Source organism: Channa argus, chromosome 13, assembly GCF_033026475.1.
Source record: "Channa argus isolate prfri chromosome 13, Channa argus male v1.0, whole genome shotgun sequence".
Classification (NCBI taxonomy): Eukaryota; Metazoa; Chordata; class Actinopteri; order Anabantiformes; family Channidae; genus Channa; species Channa argus.
In genome coordinates this window covers 5,675,636-5,698,463 of record NC_090209.1, presented here as the reverse complement: position 1 = coordinate 5,698,463, position 22,828 = coordinate 5,675,636, and the positions used below count along the sequence as shown (strand labels likewise).

Here is a 22,828-nt window from a genome sequence, read left to right as displayed (position 1 = left end):
TTCCTTCTCAATGTTACGACGCTGAAGGTCAGGGTGTGTTCAAGACAACCATATACAAGGAACGTAGAACACTGTTAGTATAGTCAACTCTGAAACCTAAAATGTATAAAGTCAAAATGTGCATAAGTAGTGTTGAGATGTGTATGACTTCACTAATACAGCCAGAGTGTACTGCAATTTGAGTTGCAGACCTCTTTATTTATGTATTTTTACTAATATTGTTTGTGGCTTTATTTTTACATGCATTTGACCCTTATTACATGCTCATAACTTTCAAATACCACGAATGACCAGTTGGACCAGGCTTGGAATAGTGTCCTACTAGCTTATGTTCTCAATGAGTAGAAGCAAAACTACTTATTGATTATAGATGTCTATTCTTGTCAGGATAGTCAAGCAAGAATTCACCTTGGCATTAATTGGTAATTATCAGTTTTAAGTACTTCCTTTCACTAGTTGTAGTTAAGGAGCATTGTGTATGTGGCACAGATATAATTACAATTTCAGCATCCAACATCATCAAAATGTAGCATCAAAGTAAATCAGATATCTAGTTTGCTGTAAAACAAGAGGTTCAAACTTTATTGTTAAGGTGTGTTGCGAAAGAAAAATAATAATTGGTTGTCCAGAGTCAAGGACATTCATTTCCAAACCAACTGCATGCAGTTTCCCAGTATGGTTTGGTTAATAGTTTGATAATCCGCACTAATGCGTGGACTGGAGCATTAGGGCTTTGCCTTGTCCACGGAAATATCTGAATTCTGCAATACACAACATATGATAATAATGCCAAAATGTATTAAAAACATATTGTAATTCTAAATACAGTACAAAGACAGACTTACACAGACATTCTTGCAATATTTCTTGAATCAGAGCTTGTGTGTACTATTCTCAGTTGCATACTCATTTTGAATTACATAATGCAAGTAATGCTAATAAACCCAGTGGACGAAATCCACAAAATGTATTTGGCACATTTAGAATGATCGATATGTGCAATTTATTCATTTAAGCCAGAAACACACTACAAAAGACCTAAAACAACTATTTTTTTTAAATGACATCTTAACAATTGAAGATAATTTGCCCAGAGCAGTGTCTATGTGAGCCACCTTGCAGGTATCAGAACTGACACAATAGTTGAGTGATCTTGTACTTAGTTGTAATTTATCCATGAATCTATATGGGAAATGTCAAGCATATTATGCAGTCGTTAAATGGAAGTTTCGTTACAAGAATAGGCATTTTTTAAGTCATGTAGTGTGTTAGTAGCTGTTGGCAGATTTTAAACTTTCAACACTGATGAGCATGATTTAAGATCTGCAAAAACACAGAAAGTGCAATGTAAACAAATCCACATCATGCTGCCATTATGACATGCATGTTCTAAAATCTTTGTAAACATTTGGCAGAATCAGAAGCCATCCAGTCATTGCCATCTCAAGTGAATTTTGTAAACAAACATACAGTATAACAGCAGAAATAATTGTGAGCAACAAGATACACAATACAACAATATTTCCAGAAGTTGTAGGTGTTAATCTGATGTGTTTGGTCCCCACTCCTGTGCTCTTGTTCCTGTTAATCTGACCCAAGGTAATGCATAAAATGGCTTAAAGTCTATTAAGTCTTTCCAACAATTAAAGAAGAGGAACTGTGGACTCAGTCGTCTTACTCTACTTCATCCTCTGTGGTATCTAGGAGTACGCCGTGTTTCAAGCAGTTCTGGAGGTAGTTTACCATTGTCCGTTGGAAGTGCTGTGTGCTACGGGGCTCTCTCAGGATGTGACCCTCATCTGGGTACAGCTGCAGCGAGTAGTTGCCTTCCACTTTTACCAGTCGGCTCAGGAGCTCAGCACTGTGCTGGAAGTGCACCCTCGCTGTGACAAAACACACCCATGAATTACAATCTAAACTGGAAAAATAAAATCAAAAAAATCAATACAAAATCATCATAAAATTGAACAACATCCCACCATCTGCAGTTCCATGTAGAATGAGGAAATTCTCATCTTTCAACTTGTCAACCTCCTCTAGCAAAGTCGCAGCCTGAAAAGGTTACGTGGGCTTCATTAGTTACTCCTAATGCAGTCTAACACAATTGTTCTGCAATAAACCGCACTTAAAGGCAAGCATTAAGGTTTAGTTTGGTTTTATATATATAAAATAAATACTGTAATCATTTTAGAGATCTTAAAATGAGGTGCAGTTGAATCGTCCACTATTATCATTGTTAACTTTTCAAAACCGTTTGCATCTGAATAACTGAGTTCAGAGCATTAGCTTTAATTCTCACCGAGTAAGCGTGCTCCTCCTTTGCTGGAAGGCCTAGATACCTCTCTGAGAATGCAGCACCTGTAAACAGTGGAATGACTTTTACTCCACTACATGAACCGTGTCTCTGCTTCTTCACTATTCCCATGGCCTCATTCTATGAATATCATGAGTGGAACTCACTATAAAGCCTGAAGTCAGTGATTGGTGCCACAGCAGCTGCACACTGAAAGAGCTTATCTGTTGCAACTAACATCTTGAGGGTTAAATAACCACCAAATGCCTGTAGGAGAGAAACACAGAATTGCTTAAAAAAAACAAAGCATATGATAACTTTTATGGCTTTACAAGGGATTTGAGTTTCTAGTTTGAAAAATATTGTAACCTTGCCATAGAGGGCCATCCGATGATCATCAATGTACGGCAGTTGCATCAGCAACCTGTGGAAACATCATAAAACCCCTTAGTGTTTTCATTTCACTGGCTTAATTCTCACATGTAAATCATTTGTTATGGTGTTGCATAACTGCACTGACTCTACAACTGCCAGATAATCTTTGACTCTAAGCGAGCTAAGCTTGCGTGGATCCACAGCGGTGGTCTTCTGTCCACGGCCAACTCCGCTCCTGCCGTCCACCCACGCCAAGGCCACACTGTGTGTGCTCGAGAGGACCTGAGGCCAGTCGAGGGCAAATTCCTCCGTTACAGAGTGACCGCCAGGAACACCATCACTGAGCAACAAGACAAACAGGATCTGCTAGTGTGGTGACAGTCAGAAAAAGCCGGAGACCATGGGTTTACACAAACATTGAAATAAAATAGCCCTAAGCTTATGCTGACTTACACAATAAGAAGGAGAGGGTGCAGGTTGGCCTCATAACCCTGCGGCAGAGATAATTTCAGGTGCAGATCTAAAGACAGAAAATAGAGTTTGAACAATGTCACCAGTTCACAGACACATTGGGATTACTGCTACAGTTGAAGCTCTGTAGCACACTGTAGCAAAATTAATCTTAAACAAGAAAAGTTAAACTTTAATTTCAACAAAACGTTAACATGAAAAAGCGGTTTGTACGTCTGTAAGAACAGACATGACTCACACTATCTACTCATCAAATGAAAAAAAAATTGATTTGGTTAGTACTTATCTATATCTGTCCTTTACATGCTAAGAAACTTTACATGCTAAGACACTTTACATGCTAAGACACGTCATTTTATTACTGAATCTCATCAAATGCCTAATATTAGCTTCTTTTACCAAACATATTATCAATGATTTCGGTGTTATACCATAGTTGTCTGCTGGAAGTGTCCTAAATAGAGTCTCAGGGAGACTCTTGTCCTCCAGGGCTTTAGACAGAGGGCTGTTATCCTCCAGGACAACATATCCTACATGAGATAAAACACCACTGGGTCATATTTTCATCCAAAATATCTAGACAGATGCAGTAAGTTTAAGTTGTGGATTATATCATCTACAGACAGAGGGCAGTGTTGATAAATGTTTGGCGTGGTCTGCTTGAATCAGCTGCCTTCTGCAGGATGGTGTAGGAAACTGCAGACACCCTGTGTGTGTGTGTGTGAGCGTATGTTAATAGTCAGACAGGCAGATGTAAGACTCACTGGAGGGATCCTTTGTACTGTGAACTGTCACTTTAGGGATTCCTGGGCCTGGGGAGTATTTCAAAAGACATCATTATAACACCAAATGTCTCAGCAGTGTGACATTTCTATATTAACTGCCAGTGTGTTTATGTGTGTGTGCATGTCTCTCTAATTTACCTAAGCAGTAGAGGATGAAGTGGGTTTGATTGGGGCTAAATTCAGCTTTAAAGAAGTGACATCCATCTAGGAGGTGGCAGGAAATGCACTGGCGCTGAAACACTCCATCCAGGTCCACACTAGGAAATAAATGAATTGTTATTGACATCACTATAGAGCAATCAGACAGTCTAAAGCAGCTGGATGTGCTCTGGCAGAGGGTCAATTGATTGGCAAGATATTAAGGAAAAGTGCCAGTGTCGAGAGACAACCCACTCAAGGGCTTGACTTTTCAGAAACAAAGGAGGTCCAGTAAGGTTAGTCATGAAAGCAGTTATAGGGATTGCTCCGCTGGGTTTTGTCTAAATGTTATTCTCCAGTCCACTGGGTACAAATTCCATCAGGATTAATCACAGACCCGCTTAAAACAAGCCGTTATCCCTCCCTCCATAATATTGAGCTGTCTCCTGATGCCCAAAGCTATGTAAACTAATAAAAAGATATGAAACCAGGGAGGTAGATGAGAAAACAGACAAGTGTGTTTATCACTTTTGTCGGCACAGAGAGTCCTTGTCCACTGAGTATTTTGTTTTTCTTTTATAAATGTGTCCATTTACCTGTGGGCCCACTGCAACTACAGCAAATCACATTACGAATCCACATTTCAACACATTAGAGTGCAGCAAGTCTTCTGCAGCACGGCTCGGTGCATTGCAATTTCAGGCAGCTGGTATGCTCCTCCATCTACCACATTAGGCTAGATGAAATTATCTCATTAACTATTGCATTAATTACATCAAGCTGTGCAGACACAGACACAGTTTTAATTTCTCCAGTGAAATATCTAAATATCTAGAAGAGGAGCAGTGTTCCTTTACAGACTTTCATGGTTCTCAGGTGATGTATCCTCTAATCCCACCACAAGGTTCACATTTTTTTTCATTAAAAATGCCTCAGCTTTTATCATATTATCTTTTGCAGAGATTCATGTTCCTCTCAGGATGAATTATAACAAATTTGTTAATTCCCTGACTTTTCACCTAGTGCCAAGCTTTAAAATTCAAATTCCAGTACTGCAAGTTGCTGACATTCCCATCAGCTTCAGTTCTCAGTTATACTTATTAGTGTCTGAGGGTCAGTCAGGGGATCATGTGACATCCCTAAGGAGTGAACATCTCCACTCCAGGTTAAATGATTGGGACTGCAGTCAGTTAACCTGAAAAAAAGGATTATGTGCTTGATACCAATTAGCAAATATAACCATGTAGTGAACGTGGAAAAACCCAATTTGTTCGAATTCATCCTGAGAGGAACATTATACTTGTAAAACATCTGCACCTTATCATCATGTGCTATCAGCATGTCTTTATTTGTCTCTATATAAAAACTTTTGATTTGTATATATTAGCTTATACATTTAAGCCCAAAACTTTTTCCATCCTTTCTCTCTTTCCTATGCCCCCTTTTACCTGTTGCCCCAAACCCTCAGTCACTCATCTTTATCCATCCCCTACCCACAGAACAAAGGTGCAAACAAACCCAAACCACATATACTGTATGTCTTCTAACCACACATTACAAACATTACTGCTGTATGTTTTTTGTCTCATACCATGTCCTGCTTGTGTCGTGCAAATAAAAGAAGAAGCATCCGGATGTTAGCACTGTGAGCATTATAGCATGTTGAGCTAAGCGGGTATCTCAAGTCATCACTGCTTTGGGTGTAAAATCAGGTTCTTGTTTAACAAGATATAATAATATCTTACAAGCTATAAAAGAGAAGAATATTTGGGTGAACGTCATTTTGAAAAGTAGTTCTACAAATGTTTTAATTGAAACACAACTAATAAGAAAAATATCTCATTTTGCTGCTTGTAGCAGGTATTGAAGCTACAGCGTATTCAAAATGAATGAATTGGCCAAAACATTAGATGCCCTCTTCTTATAATGCACTTCAGCACAACTCCACAGAGCAGAATTATCACCTTTCTGACGGTTTTAACCCCAAAACTGAGAAATTATAACCTTGTAAATGTAGAATTAATGGCAGAGTTGCCTTAGATTGAACAGATGCACTTAATGCGGTGCCTGATCGGTCTGTTCCCTGAGGTTAGGCAGCGTATCAAAGGGAAAAATATGCTCACCTGTAAAGGTGTCTACTTTGTCTGGATTCCTCAGTGCTTAAGAAATAGCTGATGGGGGAAAAAAATGAACCACAGACACAAAATGTTACTCAACACTGCTAACAAAAACTGCAGGCACCATTGAGTATCTTAACTTTATCCAAAATATTCTGAATACATCAATTATTCATGACACGGAACTATGCGTTCACATATCTCAGCATGGTAATAGAATCAGTTTTGTATCAAGTTGTATTTGTAAAACACTATTATTGACAGTGATTCAAATACTTGAGCAAAAGATGTACATTGAATCTCCACGTCTACACATACATGAAGTACTACATGTTAGAGTATTATGAGACACGGAGGCAAAAAGCAGTGTGAGCCCATGGGTTTTGAGACTGAAAACAATTGTCTAAAGCTGCAGTATGACTGACTTTCCTTTATTGCCTGTGATGCTCACACCTCAGTCAGTATGCTCAAGAGGCCTTTCAGAGCAACAGGATAAAGACAGATTTAGGCAATAATCTGCTCTCATCAATTGTAATCCACCGTCTGCTTCAGTGGCGAAGCATCGCCACAAGCAAAGTCTGAGTCGAAGCCATTTGCTTTGGCTTTTTAAGCAAGGATGAATGATACTGTTAAAAAATGGTCATTTTACTTTGTTTTTAAATAGACAGTCTTTCCGTTTAAATAAATGTGTACCATTGACCCAGAGCCCGACTTAATCAGGGAATTTGCCCTCTACCAGCTTACACAGCTAGAAAAATATTATATTTTTAATAGTGGCGACTGCCCTGCTCTCCTCTCCTGTGACTTGGACATTCATAGCAAGCAGCTGCAATCTGATAAGATCTCTGAAGGGTGATTCAACCCAGCTCCACACACTGTTTCTCACATACATCTTTCCAGCTTTCTCGTCTAGGGCACAGAGCAAGATGACGTCCCAGCTCCCTGATGTCAAGAAGTGAGGAGGAACAGAAGGGATGGCAGGCTGTGTTACACAGAGAAACAGAGATGAAGCAGGCAGATATACAGAATAAAAATAGGCACAGCAATAAAGCAGGAGTGGATGTCAGATAGGGAAAAAAAAAAAAAAAAAACGAAGACAGCTTCATAAAGTTGAACCAAAGGGAGTTGGTGGGGGGTGGCTGCAGAGTGGGTTCAGAAAAAGTACCCTAAAAAAGTTAGAATTTGGAGGTAAATGCAATCAAATGGCTTTGCTAATGAGAAATGTGGACTTCAGGCACTGTGCTATCACACACTGTTTTATGTGACCACCGTTATAATGTTAATGATCAAGGGTAAAAAAAGGGCAAAAAAGTTAACTGTCCAAAACCTGACCTGGGCTGAAAGACCGGCAATGTGGTGAAACTCTCCACGAGCGCCCTGTTTTGCCGGCAGGATCGTATAAAACAGTGAGCCGTCTGTTGAAAACAGTGGGACGTCCTGTTGAACAAAAGTAAATGGTCGTGAGAATAACAGTGATAGAAAATTAGGTGTAAACAGGCTTTAATAAAATACAAGAAACACATACCTGTCTTTGATTTTGCATTGTGTCCATGGCCATTTTGTGTTTCTGTATAATTAAAATCATACAAAATGACAAATGTATCAGACACATAATTTACACCACATGTCAAGCTCATGTAAGAACCATAGAATAAATAAAGCTCATATATTAATTGTATCAGTTATACAATATAGCGTTGGAAAAAATGGCAATGGGTGAAATCTGTGAGAGTTTAGAGAAGTGGAACGAGCAGTAAAAAAAAACGCATTCAATCACTTAATATTCTTCTCATGCAGCAAATGACCTTAACTACTAATCCAGCAAGTACAGATTTGAAAACCATAACAAAAAAATTCTATTACAACTATGTTTTGCAGCAGGGCCCGTTTGGATGACTAATGACCAATCACCTCTGAGCAGGCCCCTGTAGTGGCCTCGCACACGCAGAGCACGGATTGGTTCTGAGCACGATTCAGCCAACGCACTGCGAGCCGGGTGCTGCTGATCCAAGTCACCATGGAGATGTAGCGGTCTCTGAAGAGGCGATGCAGAAAATGATACATGGGGAGAGGATTGGAAAGAGTAAAAGAGAATGAAAAAAAAAAAGAAGAAGAAGCAGCAAAGGAAAGATGAATAGACAAGTGAAATCATTTCTGACAGGTGGTGTCTAACGTCTTAAAAGTTAATTCAGTTTTTACAGTCGGAAAGAATGTACCTGGCCCTGAGAGAGTCAGGAGGGATCATCTCCAGAGTGTGAGCAGGACCATAAAGATTCACTACAAACAGACTTACTGATGGGATATTTGAGCCAGCCTGTAAGCACAAGAAATAAAACAACAATTACATAAATGTCTATATTTGATGGATCGCCATGAAAATGACCCCCTCAGGATAAATTACTCATTTTCGTGATCCCTGACTTGTTATCTAAGCCATCATTAGGATAAAAATATGTATGATTTAAATTTATGGGCTGTTTAAACAATGTTCGATTGCTGTCACCAGCATGCAGTGATCTCTCTAAGAGCATGTGTACATCACGACATTAGCACTTAGCTCGAATAGCTGTGTACAGCCTCACAGAGTCACATGTGTGACTATAGACTGCTTTTATTTTATTTTTTTATTTTTTTACCTTGGGATAGGGAAAGTGCACATTGGAGGGATAGACGCCACCTAAGAAGTGAGGTATTTCCATCACAGGTGTGGCGGAATTGTTTATACTGAGGTACGCCAGCCTGGCTCCATCCATAGACCACCAATGGGCCACATACGTCAGCAGCACCTCCTCTGTTTTAAAATATAGTACGTGGTATAAATGTTACACTTCAGACTTTGCATGCTGAGAGTGAGGTTGGAATACATCCTACCCTCATAGGTCCAGTCAGAGATCCCATTCACCACATTCTGCTCCTGGTCAGTGGTCGTCAGACGCAGTGGTTTGCTGGTCACAGTCGGCTTGTAGTAGACATCACCATTAAACACATAGGCCTGGTGTGAGGAGCACAGACACACAGTGCCAATCCATTATCAAACTTAATAGGGCTGCAGGCTTCAGCTCTGGCTGCACGAACTGAGTGTCGGACACCGTCCAAAAGTGAATGAATCATCAGGCAGCATACACTTGGCCGAGAGCCAACACATCTTTGCTCACCAGATAATATGCTGCAGATGAGCACTGACATGGCAGCAAAAGCCAATTACATTACAGGGAAGGTAGATGAATTTTATCACGAATGTAAAACAACCCCATTATACCAACAAAGACAGTGCAATAACCTCTCTGACAAAGACACAGCACCACTGATATTATCATTATGGAAATGATGGAGACCCTATTCATACATAGGCTGTGTTACTGTGGACTGTAAAGGTTGAGAAACTCTTCCTATTGTATTGACAGGTATAGCTGATGCAGATGACAGCACATTCATCAGGTAAATGGGAAAGCGCACGGTTTACCAGCTGGTTCCCCTGCGGCCCCCAGCAGGCGTACTGTAGCACTGCCTTTTCCCCCTCTGGAGGGTCAATCTCCATCAGATCCCTGGAACACACACAGAAACCTCAGATATAAGCCCTCCATGATAGCGACGGGTGTCCTGTTTAAAGCCCTCTGAGGTCCATCCATGCGCTGGCTGTACTGTGAGGACAGAAGAGCAAGATGCAGTGAGGGAAAACAAACAGAGAACGGGGTCGGTTCATGCAAAAGTGCAACATTTCTTTCTCCAAATATCTAGTTGTGCTTTTCATTTCTCCCTCAGAACAGGCAAATATAATTATCCACGACATACTCAGGCAATGATCAATGTCGAAGATCTTCTCGAATTCCTCAGTAGGCCCAGGGATCATCCACAGCCACCACATTTGATAGAATGTTGAATATGAATCTCAGGCAGTGAAATCTGAAGTACAATACAAACCTCGGGTTGGGGAAATGGAACCAGAAGAGAACACTGACAAATGACAAATGCATGTCTGACAGATGGACAGATCGAGGCTCTGACTCGATGAGACACATTTTGAGGGGGAACTGTTTCAATCCGCAAGTCCGCATTTGGTAACGCTCATGCCCGGTGCAGCCCATGCTTTAGCATTCACATTTCCACCTACCCATTAGCCACATTGTAGATAGCATAGGATGCTGTGAAGGACTGAGAGAACACCTGAAAAAGGTAGAGGACATCATGCACACTGGTGTGCCACACTTACATGATAATCACACATAATTTACTGCTCACACATGCTCGTACACAGGTATAAATAAAGCTGAAATGTAATGAAGGACACTGCTGAAGCCATTCAATGAGTTGAATTCACATCCTCTGAATTAGAAAGACTTTACGGATACTGTATTTATCTGTACGTACACATTCTAGTAGAAGGAAATCACATTGCTGTGATTTGTAATGGGCCAATCGCAACTTACTTCTACATTTATTCGAGTCATTAAACTACTGTCAGCAGTTTCATCCATATTACAATATTAGTGAATAGCAAGAATTTAGATCAGAGCGCTCCTTATTTAAGACTGAATAAATGAGACAACAGTAGAAACATGACAATAAAAGAAAAATCTTATTCCAATTAAACAGCATGGTTACAGCTAATGCTTTTCCCAGCGAGTTCCACAGTGGTCGGCAACTCAGTAGCAAGTGTGACCCTGAACAAAAGCACCAGAATCTGAAGAAGGTAGAGGTAAAAGGATCAATGAGAGTGTGTGTGTGGGTGTGTGTGTGTGTGTGTGTCTGAACTGCAATTGATCACAGCATTACCTGATGGATTCTAGGTAATATATTGATTTCTAGTTGTTGTTGTTTTTTTTTTTTTCAAGCAACGGATTTGAAGCTATTTGCCCACTGGCCTCCGAAAGCCTCAGCCTCCCGGAAAACAAGCCCCTAAATAAATTAAATGTCACATTCTCTACACAGAACACTTAACAGTGAAATTGGATTTCTCCTCTGTGTTGCTTGTCTGTTGTTGGAAAATGCAAGTATGGAGTGACGAGGGGGTAAAGCTGCAAGGATGAAGGAGGGGAAATAAATACTATGGCTATCTTGATGAAATTGAAATCTGATTGCGGTACAAGGTTTGAGCACAAGGGGCAACAGAGTATACAAGGGAAGAGGTTTGGTACAACAGCAGCAAGAGCAGGAAGAGGTAAGAATGAGTTGGTCAAACGCCGAAGGAAAAAGTGAGGGAGAGAAACAAAAAAACAAAGACAGGAAGGGAGGAAAGGATGCAGAGAGGGCAGCGGCACTGGCTGACAGCCAGAGTTGACGGGTCCTTGGCGCACAACAAGGAGAGATCGAGCCCTAGAGAATCTGTCACTTTACACGACCGAAGGGGGCAGTATTGTTATGAGCAGCGTATTCAATCAGCTGTTTATGATTTGTTAAGGAACTCAGAGATGCAGCTTGTGATTTACCATCATAAAGCCACTGGCAAAGACTGTGCATTATTGTGTGTATGTGTGTGTCTGTGTGATAAACAGACAGTGAGAGTGGGCATCCATCTCAGAGAGTCAGAGTGAATTCTAATGTTGCTGCCAGTAACATATCATAAATCCTCCAGATTGCGCTGCTCGTCACCCCCCCTTTGCCACCCGCCCGCTCCCCAACACTCGCAGCCAGAACTGGGGGTGGGGGCACAACGCAAAGATTAATCACTTAGAAGATAGCGTGCGATTATGTGACAAAGGAATGTATAAAGATTACAACACTTTGCATGAGCCCAGATATTGGGATCTGACGTATACAACAAGATGCATATTACAGAGATAATAACATGCTTCCATCTCAGCACTGTTCCTGCCTCACAAGCATTTCTTCGCACTCCCACAATGCGCCGCCTTTGATACAACTGCCCATCAGCAATTGCTGCAGAGTGCAGATACGACACCCATGGCATTTTATTTGTCCCAAAATTGCACCGTCTTGGCACCGCTCCGTTTGCCTCGGCTCATCAATCCCACAAACCTCCATCTACTATTTCGCCATCACTCTTTTAAAAAATATGTAGGTCTTCTCTTTCTGCTTTTGTCCTCACACACAAAAACCTCCTTGATTCAGACCGGCTTTGAGAAAAAAACATTTTCCTGTAGGAAATCTGCTTTCTCTTGTCTCTATGTGGCAAAATCTTTAACTCACTGTGTACACCCTCTTATCAAAACCCATATATGTTCACCCACCAGACATAAAACCTTCTCTAAAGCCTCCAGACTTAATAGAAGAGGGTTATAACTTTAAACACAACCTGCTCATCTCTTTTTATCTACTGCAGCTGTCTCCTTTTCACATCCCCTGTCATCCTTTGATAACCACTCTTACTGATTTCAAGTGGGCAGTGTATCTAAGGGCAATTGGTGCATATTCCATTCTTCTCCTCCCTCCGGCGCTCGCGGCTTTTCCCCACTGCTATCTCGGTTTTTCTCTCCTGTTCTCTCAGTAGTGTGCTGCCCCTCTTACACACGGCGAAGTTAGTGTCTGGTGCAAACTGCTTCAGTCAGCACAAATCCCCCCAGAGATAGATAGAAAAAAGCGAGCGAGAGTGAGGAAGACAAAGAAGGAGAGAATGAAGGAATATCCCCTATGTAGAAAAAATGCCCACCATGCTCTCACACATGCACGCACGCACACACACTCGCGCACACACACATTTGTGAATACAGTATACAAATGATACCAGGTGGCATCCTCACTGCTTGTGATATCTTTGAGTGGGCATTCACACTGAGCATGCACATGAGTATAGGTCATACCTGCTGATATCACAGGAAGTTTGCTAATGACATGACATAAATTAACCAAAGCAATGCACAAACTGGGCAAAGATCAAAACCCCTTTAGCTAGAGGTACGTCTGAAAACGAAGTGAACGTATGTTAAGTGCTCAATAATTCAGTTAGAATGGACCCAACTGTGTTTGTGATGAATGCTGTAACACAGCAACAGGCTCATTTGTTCCCCCCTACACACAGAAAATAGGATATGCAGGGATCAGAGCAAAAAACAGATCTCCAAAGGAAACTTGGAGAGATAGAAAAGACTGAACAAATGAAAGCGAGAGAGAGAGAGCAGCTAAATCTGGTTTCAGATTTTTAATAAAAATGCAGAGAATGTGCTGAGGGCTTTCATTACCTCCTAATTCTGTTTTCCTCCCTTGCCGATTACTTGAACATTACACAGCTTGCCTGCCCTTTGAGGGAAAAGTCAACAATTTATTAATGGTGGGGATATTTACAGAGCGAGATGGCGGATGGGTGGGGGTACTGGCAAAGGAACTGAACTGTGGTGCTAAAATAAAGCAAAGAGTCTGTGTCTTATCCCAAATCAATTCACACTGTGATTCTTGTCAGGCTCTCATTAAAATTCCCCACCGAACAAGCAGGGCGATTTCATTACTGCAGCTCCAACTTTACCTCTTCATCTCCTTGATCTCATTCTTCCTCCCCTCCCCCCGCTATCCTCACTCAAACCCCCTGCACCTTTCGCCATCAGCCAGTTTAAATATTCAACTCCCCATATGTTATCGCAGTCATTTGGTGGGTGGTGTTACAGAGCCAAAGACTGCTGCAGTAGCAGAAATGAGCACACACAGTACACACCCCTTCTCCTGTATGTTCTCTCTGCGCTTTCTATGGGGCTCTGATTAAGATGCATGTCATCACTTTTTCACAGCCACTAGCAGCCTGCCAGACATGTGGAGGGTTTAGAGCAGTAACAGCTTGTCTTTGATCTTGGTAGATAAGATATGTTCTGGATATTTTCTGATGATAAAAATCTGGATAGTTCAGAATAAATGCGAGTTAAGTTGGCATTCCGAGAAAACTTACCCGCCGAATGTTATACGCCAAGAGGACGAACCTCTTGTCTGCAGACACTTGGAATTTAGTTGTGGTCAGGTCCTGAAGAAAAAAATAAGCATAGGAAAATTATAATAGTTTTTAATCAAATCTTAACTTCTATGTATCCAATTGTTGATCAATTGTCTGACCTGTGGAGGTCCCCAAGGCTCCACCCTAGGACTTGTCTTTTTATTCATTGACATGCTCCCAATATTCACCATTTGTGACATTGCTCTGCTATACTGATGTCCAGCTTTATTCGTAAAATGTGGGAAACTTTTGAATACGCTGATTTGAAAGTGAAAAGCAAATATGTGGACATATAGGGAAGTATAGCTGAAGTAGGGCTATTTAAATTGAATCATTTAGATTGGTTTGACAAAGTTAATGCAAAAAATTGATTTTGACATAAGAAAAAATGCTCTTTTTTAATGTAGATTTTGGAGAAATAACAAATTTACATAGTGACAAATGTATTTGGGGGAAATATGTTTTAATGCAGTGTCAGAAGCCACTGTGTTGAAACGAGTGCTTGAGTATTTTGGATTTTACCGTAAGGGGATTGTTAGACAATAAGCTGACACACGTCATCAGAGTGAAGCATTTGCTGTCCTCACTCTTAAATCATATATTCTCTGAAGGTTAGATTAGCATTAAGTTGAGCAATACAGTTATCAAACAGTGCATTAAAATGTGGACATTGGTCCACATGCTTTATAATAAAAAAATATTTTTACTTACTGTTGATACCAATTGATTTTAAGGTTTGCTGCTATCTTTAGCTAAAATGGTCCCCACAGGTCCTTTTTTTAGGGTGTTTGTTAATGATTAATTAGAAAAGATTTTTTTTCTGGCAGACAGCAGCAAAGATAAGAAGCCATAGCACAACACTGAGGAGAGAATCCTTTTGAACCTGACAACACAAGCCTGCTTCAAGCTCCTCGGCGATGACCCATATAAGTCTGTCAGTGTCGTGCAGAGGCGGTGTTAAAATGATGCCCTTACTTGAAAAATTCCAAGGGTGCAGGATTGGTCTCGACTTTGGTAGGAACACAAACTGTGACCCCCACACCCCCACCTCCCCCCACATCTTTTTTTTTAAAGAACCCTTTGCTATACAGAAATGTAGATTAGCCTGTAACTGATTACAAGAGCTTCAGCATAACAACCTCATTTTGTAATTTTTTTGTCCTCAGAACCTTTGATAATTTGATAAAACGTTCACATCTAGAAGACTGAGACTGAGAGACGGCACAATTCAGTATGTACGTATGTACATTGAACACCTGTTTACAGTTATGGCACTGTATGTGTCCAGAATGTTTAGAAAGGCAAAAACATGTTGAACTAAGAAACCTAGATTGGCCTACACAGCTTAGCTTATTCCATTTTCAACTTAAAAAACACCAAAGTCAACTGCAAGGGTCAAGTTATTCATAAAGCAGGAGCCTATAGTTGAACAGCACAGGACAAAACACAATATATTTTTAACAAAGGTATGACTTAAACTCTGCTATTATATAAATACTCCATTTTATATTCGCTCTTTACTGAATTAAACGGGGAAACTGCAGCTGTCTCACACCAGTAGCACATGGCTGATTACCATAAAAACACAACACATGGATTCTTTGCCATAATCTGATATCCCAAGCATTAAATAGCAGCTTTTAAACTTTACGCCATTTTTTTTTTTTTTTTTACACCACAGCCAGTACCTGTTTGGGCCAATGAGTGTTTTCATGAATCAGCCACAGTAACTACATTAGCGGAAGCTGTGCTATTATCCACTCTAGAGATCTCGACAGAAACGTCCTGTCCTGTCCGTTACCCAGAATTCATTCATCCATTATTATTAGCGACAGCATTTTGACTACGGGGCTGCAGCCACATACCCAAACCCCATAAAATCTGGACCAATTCAGACTAAAGACCATGCAAAGTTCTATGTCCAAATGCTATGGTATGGTCATTTCCGCCTTCCAAAAAATATTGGTAGGGACATGTTCCTACCCTACACACAGATAACTACCCCCTTGGAAAATTCTCTTTAAACGCACATGTTGAGGGCTCACAGAGCAGACAGACTCGGGGAAAACGAGCTGATATGACTGCCAAATCTTTTTTAGTCTCATCTGTGGGATGTGGAGCAGTAGCTCTCAAAAGCTTCTCTCTCTCTCTCTCTCTCCCAATCTCGCAGTGCCTCCCTGTCTGTTGGACAGTCAATTTTTTCCAGCTGTCTGTGATTATGAGTCAATCAATACTGATAAGTTTCCTGACGAGCTGTGTTGCTGTAACTCACCAGGGAGCTGTTGTCCAGCAGAGCTGTGGTGAGGTTGTTGTTAAGGCTGAACATCAGAATGTGTCCGTCTCTGGTGCGGAGAGCCATTTCGTTTTCTGACAGGTTAGGACAGTTCAGGTATAGATGTTTCTGTGTTACTACTTTGACAACTTAAATCCACTGAGGCTAGGACAGTTGCTATTTCTGCAAAGCAGTGTCTCATATCATTAAATGATTTTAACCTTCATGAGCACTTTGTCAGGAATCAGGTTAAGGATTCCTACCGTTCAGCCATGCCACGCTGGGGTCGTGCACTTTGAAGTCTTCACTCTCCAGATCCTCCATGGTGACATGGGATCGTAGCAACAAGTGAGATTCATCTTTAAAGGCAGAGAACCAGAGTCAGTTCGTCAGAAATGTTTGTGTTTACAGAAAAGCTTGTGCATGTTTAGAGCCTGACCTACATTTCTACTTCATTATTAGATTCATATATTTGCATTTCCAATGTCGCTGTTGATGTGTTTGAAACAATTATATTAGAAATCTTGCCCAAATCATGTTTTCATTTAGAATCAACATTTTGGGAAATATTGTTATTTACCCATAAACTATATCCCTTAAACAAGACTGGAAACAGGGGAAAACACCTAGTTTTACTGTCAAAAAGAAACAAAACCCACCTGCCAATATCTTAAAAGCTCACTAATTAAATCATTACAACTTATTTGCATAATCTAAACAAAAAGTTTAAAAAAATTGACTTTTCCATTTACTGGGGGGGAGTTTAATCCCTCAGAGACTATTTTGTGGTTGCCTGGCAACTACTTGGGGCCAAGAAATTGTCACTGAGAGATTCTTAACCCCCCCATCATAAAATGGTAAAATATCTTTTTACACCGTCGTTTCAGGACTGATAAAGAAGATATAAAGTGTTAATTTGCCAGCTTTAGAGGTGTTGGCAGCAGATTTTATATCCTCTGGATGGAGCCAGTCTAGCTGTTTTCCTCTGTTTATAGGCTTTGTGCTAAGCCAAACTAACTGGCTGCTTATCATAGCTTTGTGTCTGAATTATACACATGACACTCTAATGGATCTTCGCATGTATCTCTCCACCAGAAATTGAATGAACATGACTGAAAATGTTAAACTATTACTTTAATTTCTCATGTCACGGCTCCTCTTTGCAACGTTGCTGTTGCATCACTAAAGTTCTTCACACAAGTTTTGTCATTTATTTGTATTTTCCCACTTTCTTACCAGGTGTAAGGAGGATGACGGAGAGAATGACCAGAGACATAACAGCCAGGATCACCACCATTGCAATTCCTATGCCCCTCCAGTTCCGCGGGGGACCATCTGAGCTTCCCATATCCTGATATTGGGGAGAACACACACAGACACAGTGAAGGATGTGATCGCAATTTAGGGGGAAGACATTAGTGCTGGATCATTTGAACAGACTCAGAAATGTCTCCCGGATAGGCATGTCGGTACATTTAGCCTTAGGGGATTGAGACCAGGATTCATGACACCAAACCTCATTGATTTATACAAATTTTCCACATGAGAACGGCATAAAATTGTTGCATATAAGACATTGGAGTTTAATTGTGTCCCAAATTTTGGCAGCACCATTATTCTTTTTAGCTATCGCCTTGTTTCACCTGCTTACATGACTGATGGGCCATGTGGTATCGCTAAAACACAAGGGGGGTGAAATAAAGTTACCAAAAAATGGATGGGCCTGATCCCACAGTATGTCTCTATGGAAAAAGATGTTTCCCTCCTCATTCTCTGGATATGCTTTACTCCCTCCTAATGAACGGATGGCACTGCTGGAGCCACATGGCCACTGGAGTGTAAGAGTTCAATCACAGAACAGCCATAAACCTTAGCCTTCATTATGTCTGCCCATCCCTCTGCCTTAACCCCTAACAGCTTCTCTGTTCCAGATCACCTTCCTCAAGGCCTTGGCGAGGTAGGCAACAAATGTCCACAGTTCACTGGTCAACAGATAGCTGCTCTTCCGTGCTCCCTGGGCGACACCAGCTGTCCCTGAGTTTGTGCTATCTACCACACTCTCCTTAATATCCCCATCTAGCTCTTTCTTTCCACTCACACATCCCAAAAATCAAGCACCTACCAATACGCAAACACACACAAAAACAGAAAATTCAGGGGTTGCAGTTCACAAAATGCTTGAAACGCACTTTCATCAGTTTTAACAAGTCATGCCAAGGCTGATAATGTGAAGAAGTTGGTTTAATTTAAACCTCAGCTGGTTGCCAGCACAGACTCCTGCCAAGGTCTCAACTTTAATAGATGTCCTTGGCTGCCATCTTACAACATGGTCAGATTAAAATAACCACCAGTTGAACCTACACGATGACTTTAAAGTGGCGTGAACTCTGTGAGCAAGACAGATCTGGGTGATTGATGTCCAAGACTGTCTATCCACTGACCTTTCTAACACTCTGTTATATCGCCTTCCTCTGCCCTCTAGGCACACAATCTCTCAGTGAACCCCTATTACCCTTCCATCAGATAAATAAGCTTACTGTAGTCTTTGAAGGATTTGGTAGAATACAGTCCATAATGAGCTGTACTGCAACCTCAGTACTTTCTGTTGGACTCAACAGTGTTCATTTTTCAGAAATTAGTGCAAGCTTGAATTTCACCTTGTTAACATTACAAACTGGGAATGTGCTGTATGAAATTGCAATCTGTGAATAGAGGTCATGTATCATGTTTACATTTCTTAAATTATAATAAAAATGAACTGTCATAGTTAAAAAGGACATTTCAAATTCAATCCTGTCACTTGACGGATTCCACCAAACAAGTCCTCACTGTAATTACTGAGTGTAATTACTCCTTGTAATGGGATCTACATCTCTTATCACTCTCCTGATTCCAGACATTAGACTGTTGTTAGGACAGACAGGGAGAATCCCACATTTGTGTGAATGAAGAGTTTGTCACAGTTGCAAATAAGGTACTGATTTTCTGAGCAGAATCCCCAGAGTGAAATTGGCAAAGCTGCTAGTGCAGACTGGCTGGTGGTCACAATACATAAGAGAATCAAATTCAGCACAAACTGTTGGCAGAGGTGATGATGAGCTGAGCTGCGTGACAGACCAGCTGGCTTTATCTCAGGTGGCACTCTGAAGGACAAGCAAATATATTTCAAATATATTTGCTGAGCCAGATTAAAAATGAATCACACACAAAGACATTTCTGAGCGAGCCACCTATTTTATTTACCGTGCTCGATTCCATAGGAATTAGACTAGAAGCCCAGATAAGCAACCAAACAAAAAGTGAGAGAATACGTGTCAAAGGTCTTCATGTTTATAGATATGCCTCTGCAAGGAAGCCCCTTGAGAGGATTTTTGTCAAACCGTGCAGAACTGCTCTGGAGAAAAGAGCTCTTTCATTTGCAATCAGAGCTTGGGGAATTGAGAGAATCGATATGCTGTACAGTGTTACAAGGTCCAGAGGGAAACAATTAATAGTGGGAATACAGCCGTAAAGAAGAATTTTGGATACATGCCCTTTTTTTGAAAATAGTTTCTTGCAAAATGATGACACCTCCGTGAGGAATACCCATACTTTTTACTGACCTCTCCTCCAAGTTCAACTTAAAAACCTTACGTATCATACTGGAACAGTTTAATAAACTGCATACAGACAGATTCCAACTCTGTCTCTTTATTTTCTCTCAGAGTACTGCACAAAGAAAAAAGAAAAAAAATCAAACAATTCCAAGTATTGATTGGGTTTGCACACTGAAAAAGCAAGCCACACCAAACACAATTACTCAAACTGCACAGCACGCACCAGACCTAGGTTTTGCAGATTCCAGGTGGTGCTAGGATTTCATAAATTAGGCTCAGGAGACCTGCTCAACTCCATCTTCTGTGTCTTTGAAGCAAAGGAGAATCCGTCTAAATCGCATGCCGAAAAATGAAGGATGCGACACTCGCTGTTTGGGGACTATGAATTTGCATTCATCCAAACCATTTTTAACATCGTGAAGTTATGTTTGCTCCACACGACAGTGGTGGAGGCATCAGTGAAACAACCGCCACCGTAAAACGCACTCACTATAACCAACAGTATGCTCCCGATTACTGTAACTGCTCACAAAGGACATGTATAGCTTGGCAAGTATAGCCCACACATGTATTGCCTTGTGACACCTCTCATTAATTTAAAATGAAGTTCATCATTAGAGCAGGTTGAAACTCTGGTGTGGTTGGAATAAATTGCAACCAACTTGCTGTTGTAATGAGATTCTACAGCTCACTATTGATTTATAGCCTATCTTTCATCACATCTAGAGGAATTTCTATGCCCCTACTCACTGCGCCACTGTTCTCCCCTTGTGTTTCTTGTCATTACAAAAGGGCAGTAGGTGGCATCACCATATGGGACCAACTGGGAAGATTTTTTTTTTTTCTCTCCTTGAGGCCATTGCCAGACAATGCAGTACAAGCCTTAGTGAAATGAAAGACCTGCCACTTTAGCCTCTGCTACTTTCACAATGGCCCTACTATCTTATTCTTTTCACGCTCCCCATCATGCGTAACACCATTATAGTACAAAAAGGTCCTGCATGAGGGAGCTTTGCTTCAGTATGTCCCACCAGTCACAGCAAACAAGTTCCTGCCTTCAGAAACAAGCAGCATCAGTAAATCACACGAGAGAACTGCGGGTAACATGAAATTGACTAAAATATGAGAAAGAATGGCTAATTTCGCCAAGCTGATACTCTATTAACAAATAGTGTGTCTAAGATGTCCGCAGTGTTAACTATGTGTAATCTCTATGTGCCATATTGTCACATGATCAGAACGGCAAAACCATAACACCTAACATCAAAACAAAATTTAATCACAGTTATTCTTTAGTGTGTGTGGCATGAAATTGTGATATTACTTTCTTAGTTGGATATGTCAATGAGTGAATGTCCTCACTAAAAAACAGCAAATGTGGTTTGTTTCTTATCAACCGTTATACAGTCTTAAGAAAATTGATAAGAGACTGTGGCGTGAGATGCTGCGACATTTGCAGTTAATGGATTGTCTGTTCTACCCCGCACCCTTGGATGGACTGGACAGTAATAATGCTGCAGAATTAGCACACAGATATTTTTCACCTGGTTTAGCTTGAAAGAAAAAAAGCAGTAAATATTAGTGTGGCACATCCTTTCAATCACTATCCTCTGATTGCATGCAATTTATAAATCATTTATTGAATAGCTTAACTGTTCAATTTAGTCTCTCAAACTCTTTCTCTGTCAGGGCACCTGCACACTGATGGTGGCATGATTAAAACTGTTGCAGGACAAGCGAGACAATTTAATTAGATGTTACTTTAGTTAATTCGTCAGCTAGACAAGGTTTTAAACTGTTGCACTGGACTGCAGATAAAACAGAAATGAAAATGAATGATGCATCAAGACGACATTTGTATTTGATGAACAATTTAGGCAATGATATTGATAATGACATCAATCTAGTGTAATGATTACTCTGATACAAAAGTCCTGGCAATGAAATTCTATAAAATTTGAATTCTGCACACTTTAAGCCATCACAAGTTTGTTCTGACAAAAGCAGAGGCTGAACTTTCTTTTATTTCACAAAAACATGGAACATGAAAGCATGTTACAACTCTGTTGAGAATCATAACAAGTCATAATTCATCACAGACATTTGCCTGTATGCATGTGTCATCATCAGTAAGAGCTGATGCTGAGAGTATGATCAATAAATAGGAGATATTGATTCATAACATTCTTTGTTACATCTACAAGGTAGAATGATAATCAGTGATGACAGTGCAGTGGGTTTGAGCCCCTTCTGTGCAAATGCAGACTGGAGCGTATAGTTTGCTGGGACCGGTTTTGAGGTCCCTGTATCTGAATGACCAAAATGAGCACTGTTATTGATGCAGATGAAAGTGTGAATGGGACAAAAAGACAATGAGAGTAAAAGACAGCGGACGTCGTGCATGCGCCGCAGTGCACAGAGTACGGGTGTCCAGAAGACTGATGGAAAAGTGTAGGAAAAAAGGCTCATAAACTAATAGTCATCGCATTTTTCTCACAATCACTCACAATCTCCCACTGACTATACCCACACACAAGCGCACACACACACAAGCACAATCACACACGCGCGCGCGCACATGTCCTTGCAGAGATCCACATACCTGCTCTGAATCAAAAGAAAACTAAGTTGGAATAAAAGTATACGAAAATAAATGCACACATACCAGCTCCGTGGTCATGTTTTGTTGAGTTGTGGCAATCATTGTATTCCGCAACAAGCTCTTCTGTCGCTGTAGCCTCCAAACCCGCCGAGCAGCTGCACGGGTGCCTGCAGGAGCTTCTTCTGCATGCTCTGATTTCTAGCAAGTTTTGGGATTGTGCTCTCTCTCTCTCTCTCTCTCTCTCTCTCTCTCTCTCTCTCTCTCTCTCTTCATTCATTAGCTTATTTCATATCTACTTATTGATTG

General features: G+C 40.7%; 1 protein-coding gene across 7 annotated transcripts; it reads right to left on the bottom strand.

Annotated features, from left to right (window-relative positions):
* Positions 1-554: 554 nt before the first annotated feature.
* Positions 555-22,738, bottom strand: LOC137140059 (inactive dipeptidyl peptidase 10). 7 transcript variants are annotated; one of them, XM_067528125.1, is made up of 25 exons: positions 22,586-22,738; positions 17,561-17,675; positions 16,588-16,683; positions 16,325-16,419; positions 14,011-14,082; positions 10,291-10,343; positions 9,643-9,724; positions 9,051-9,171; positions 8,816-8,970; positions 8,396-8,493; positions 8,091-8,214; positions 7,705-7,746; positions 7,512-7,616; positions 7,070-7,161; positions 6,186-6,233; positions 4,063-4,181; positions 3,904-3,951; positions 3,571-3,669; positions 3,122-3,188; positions 2,814-3,008; positions 2,663-2,717; positions 2,461-2,560; positions 2,300-2,358; positions 1,980-2,052; positions 555-1,883 (listed from the first exon to the last, which is right to left on the bottom strand). In XM_067528125.1, the coding sequence occupies exons 1-25, from the start codon at positions 22,622-22,624 to the stop codon at positions 1,675-1,677; spliced, it is 2,361 nt and encodes a 786-aa protein (XP_067384226.1). In that variant the 5' UTR covers positions 22,625-22,738; the 3' UTR covers positions 555-1,674. The 7 variants fall into 7 exon arrangements, with proteins under 7 accessions (XP_067384226.1, XP_067384228.1, XP_067384227.1 ...); XM_067528127.1 differs by lacking the exon at positions 2,814-3,008; XM_067528128.1 differs by lacking the exon at positions 1,980-2,052 and having other exon boundaries at positions 1,700-1,883.
* Positions 22,739-22,828: the final 90 nt, after the last annotated feature.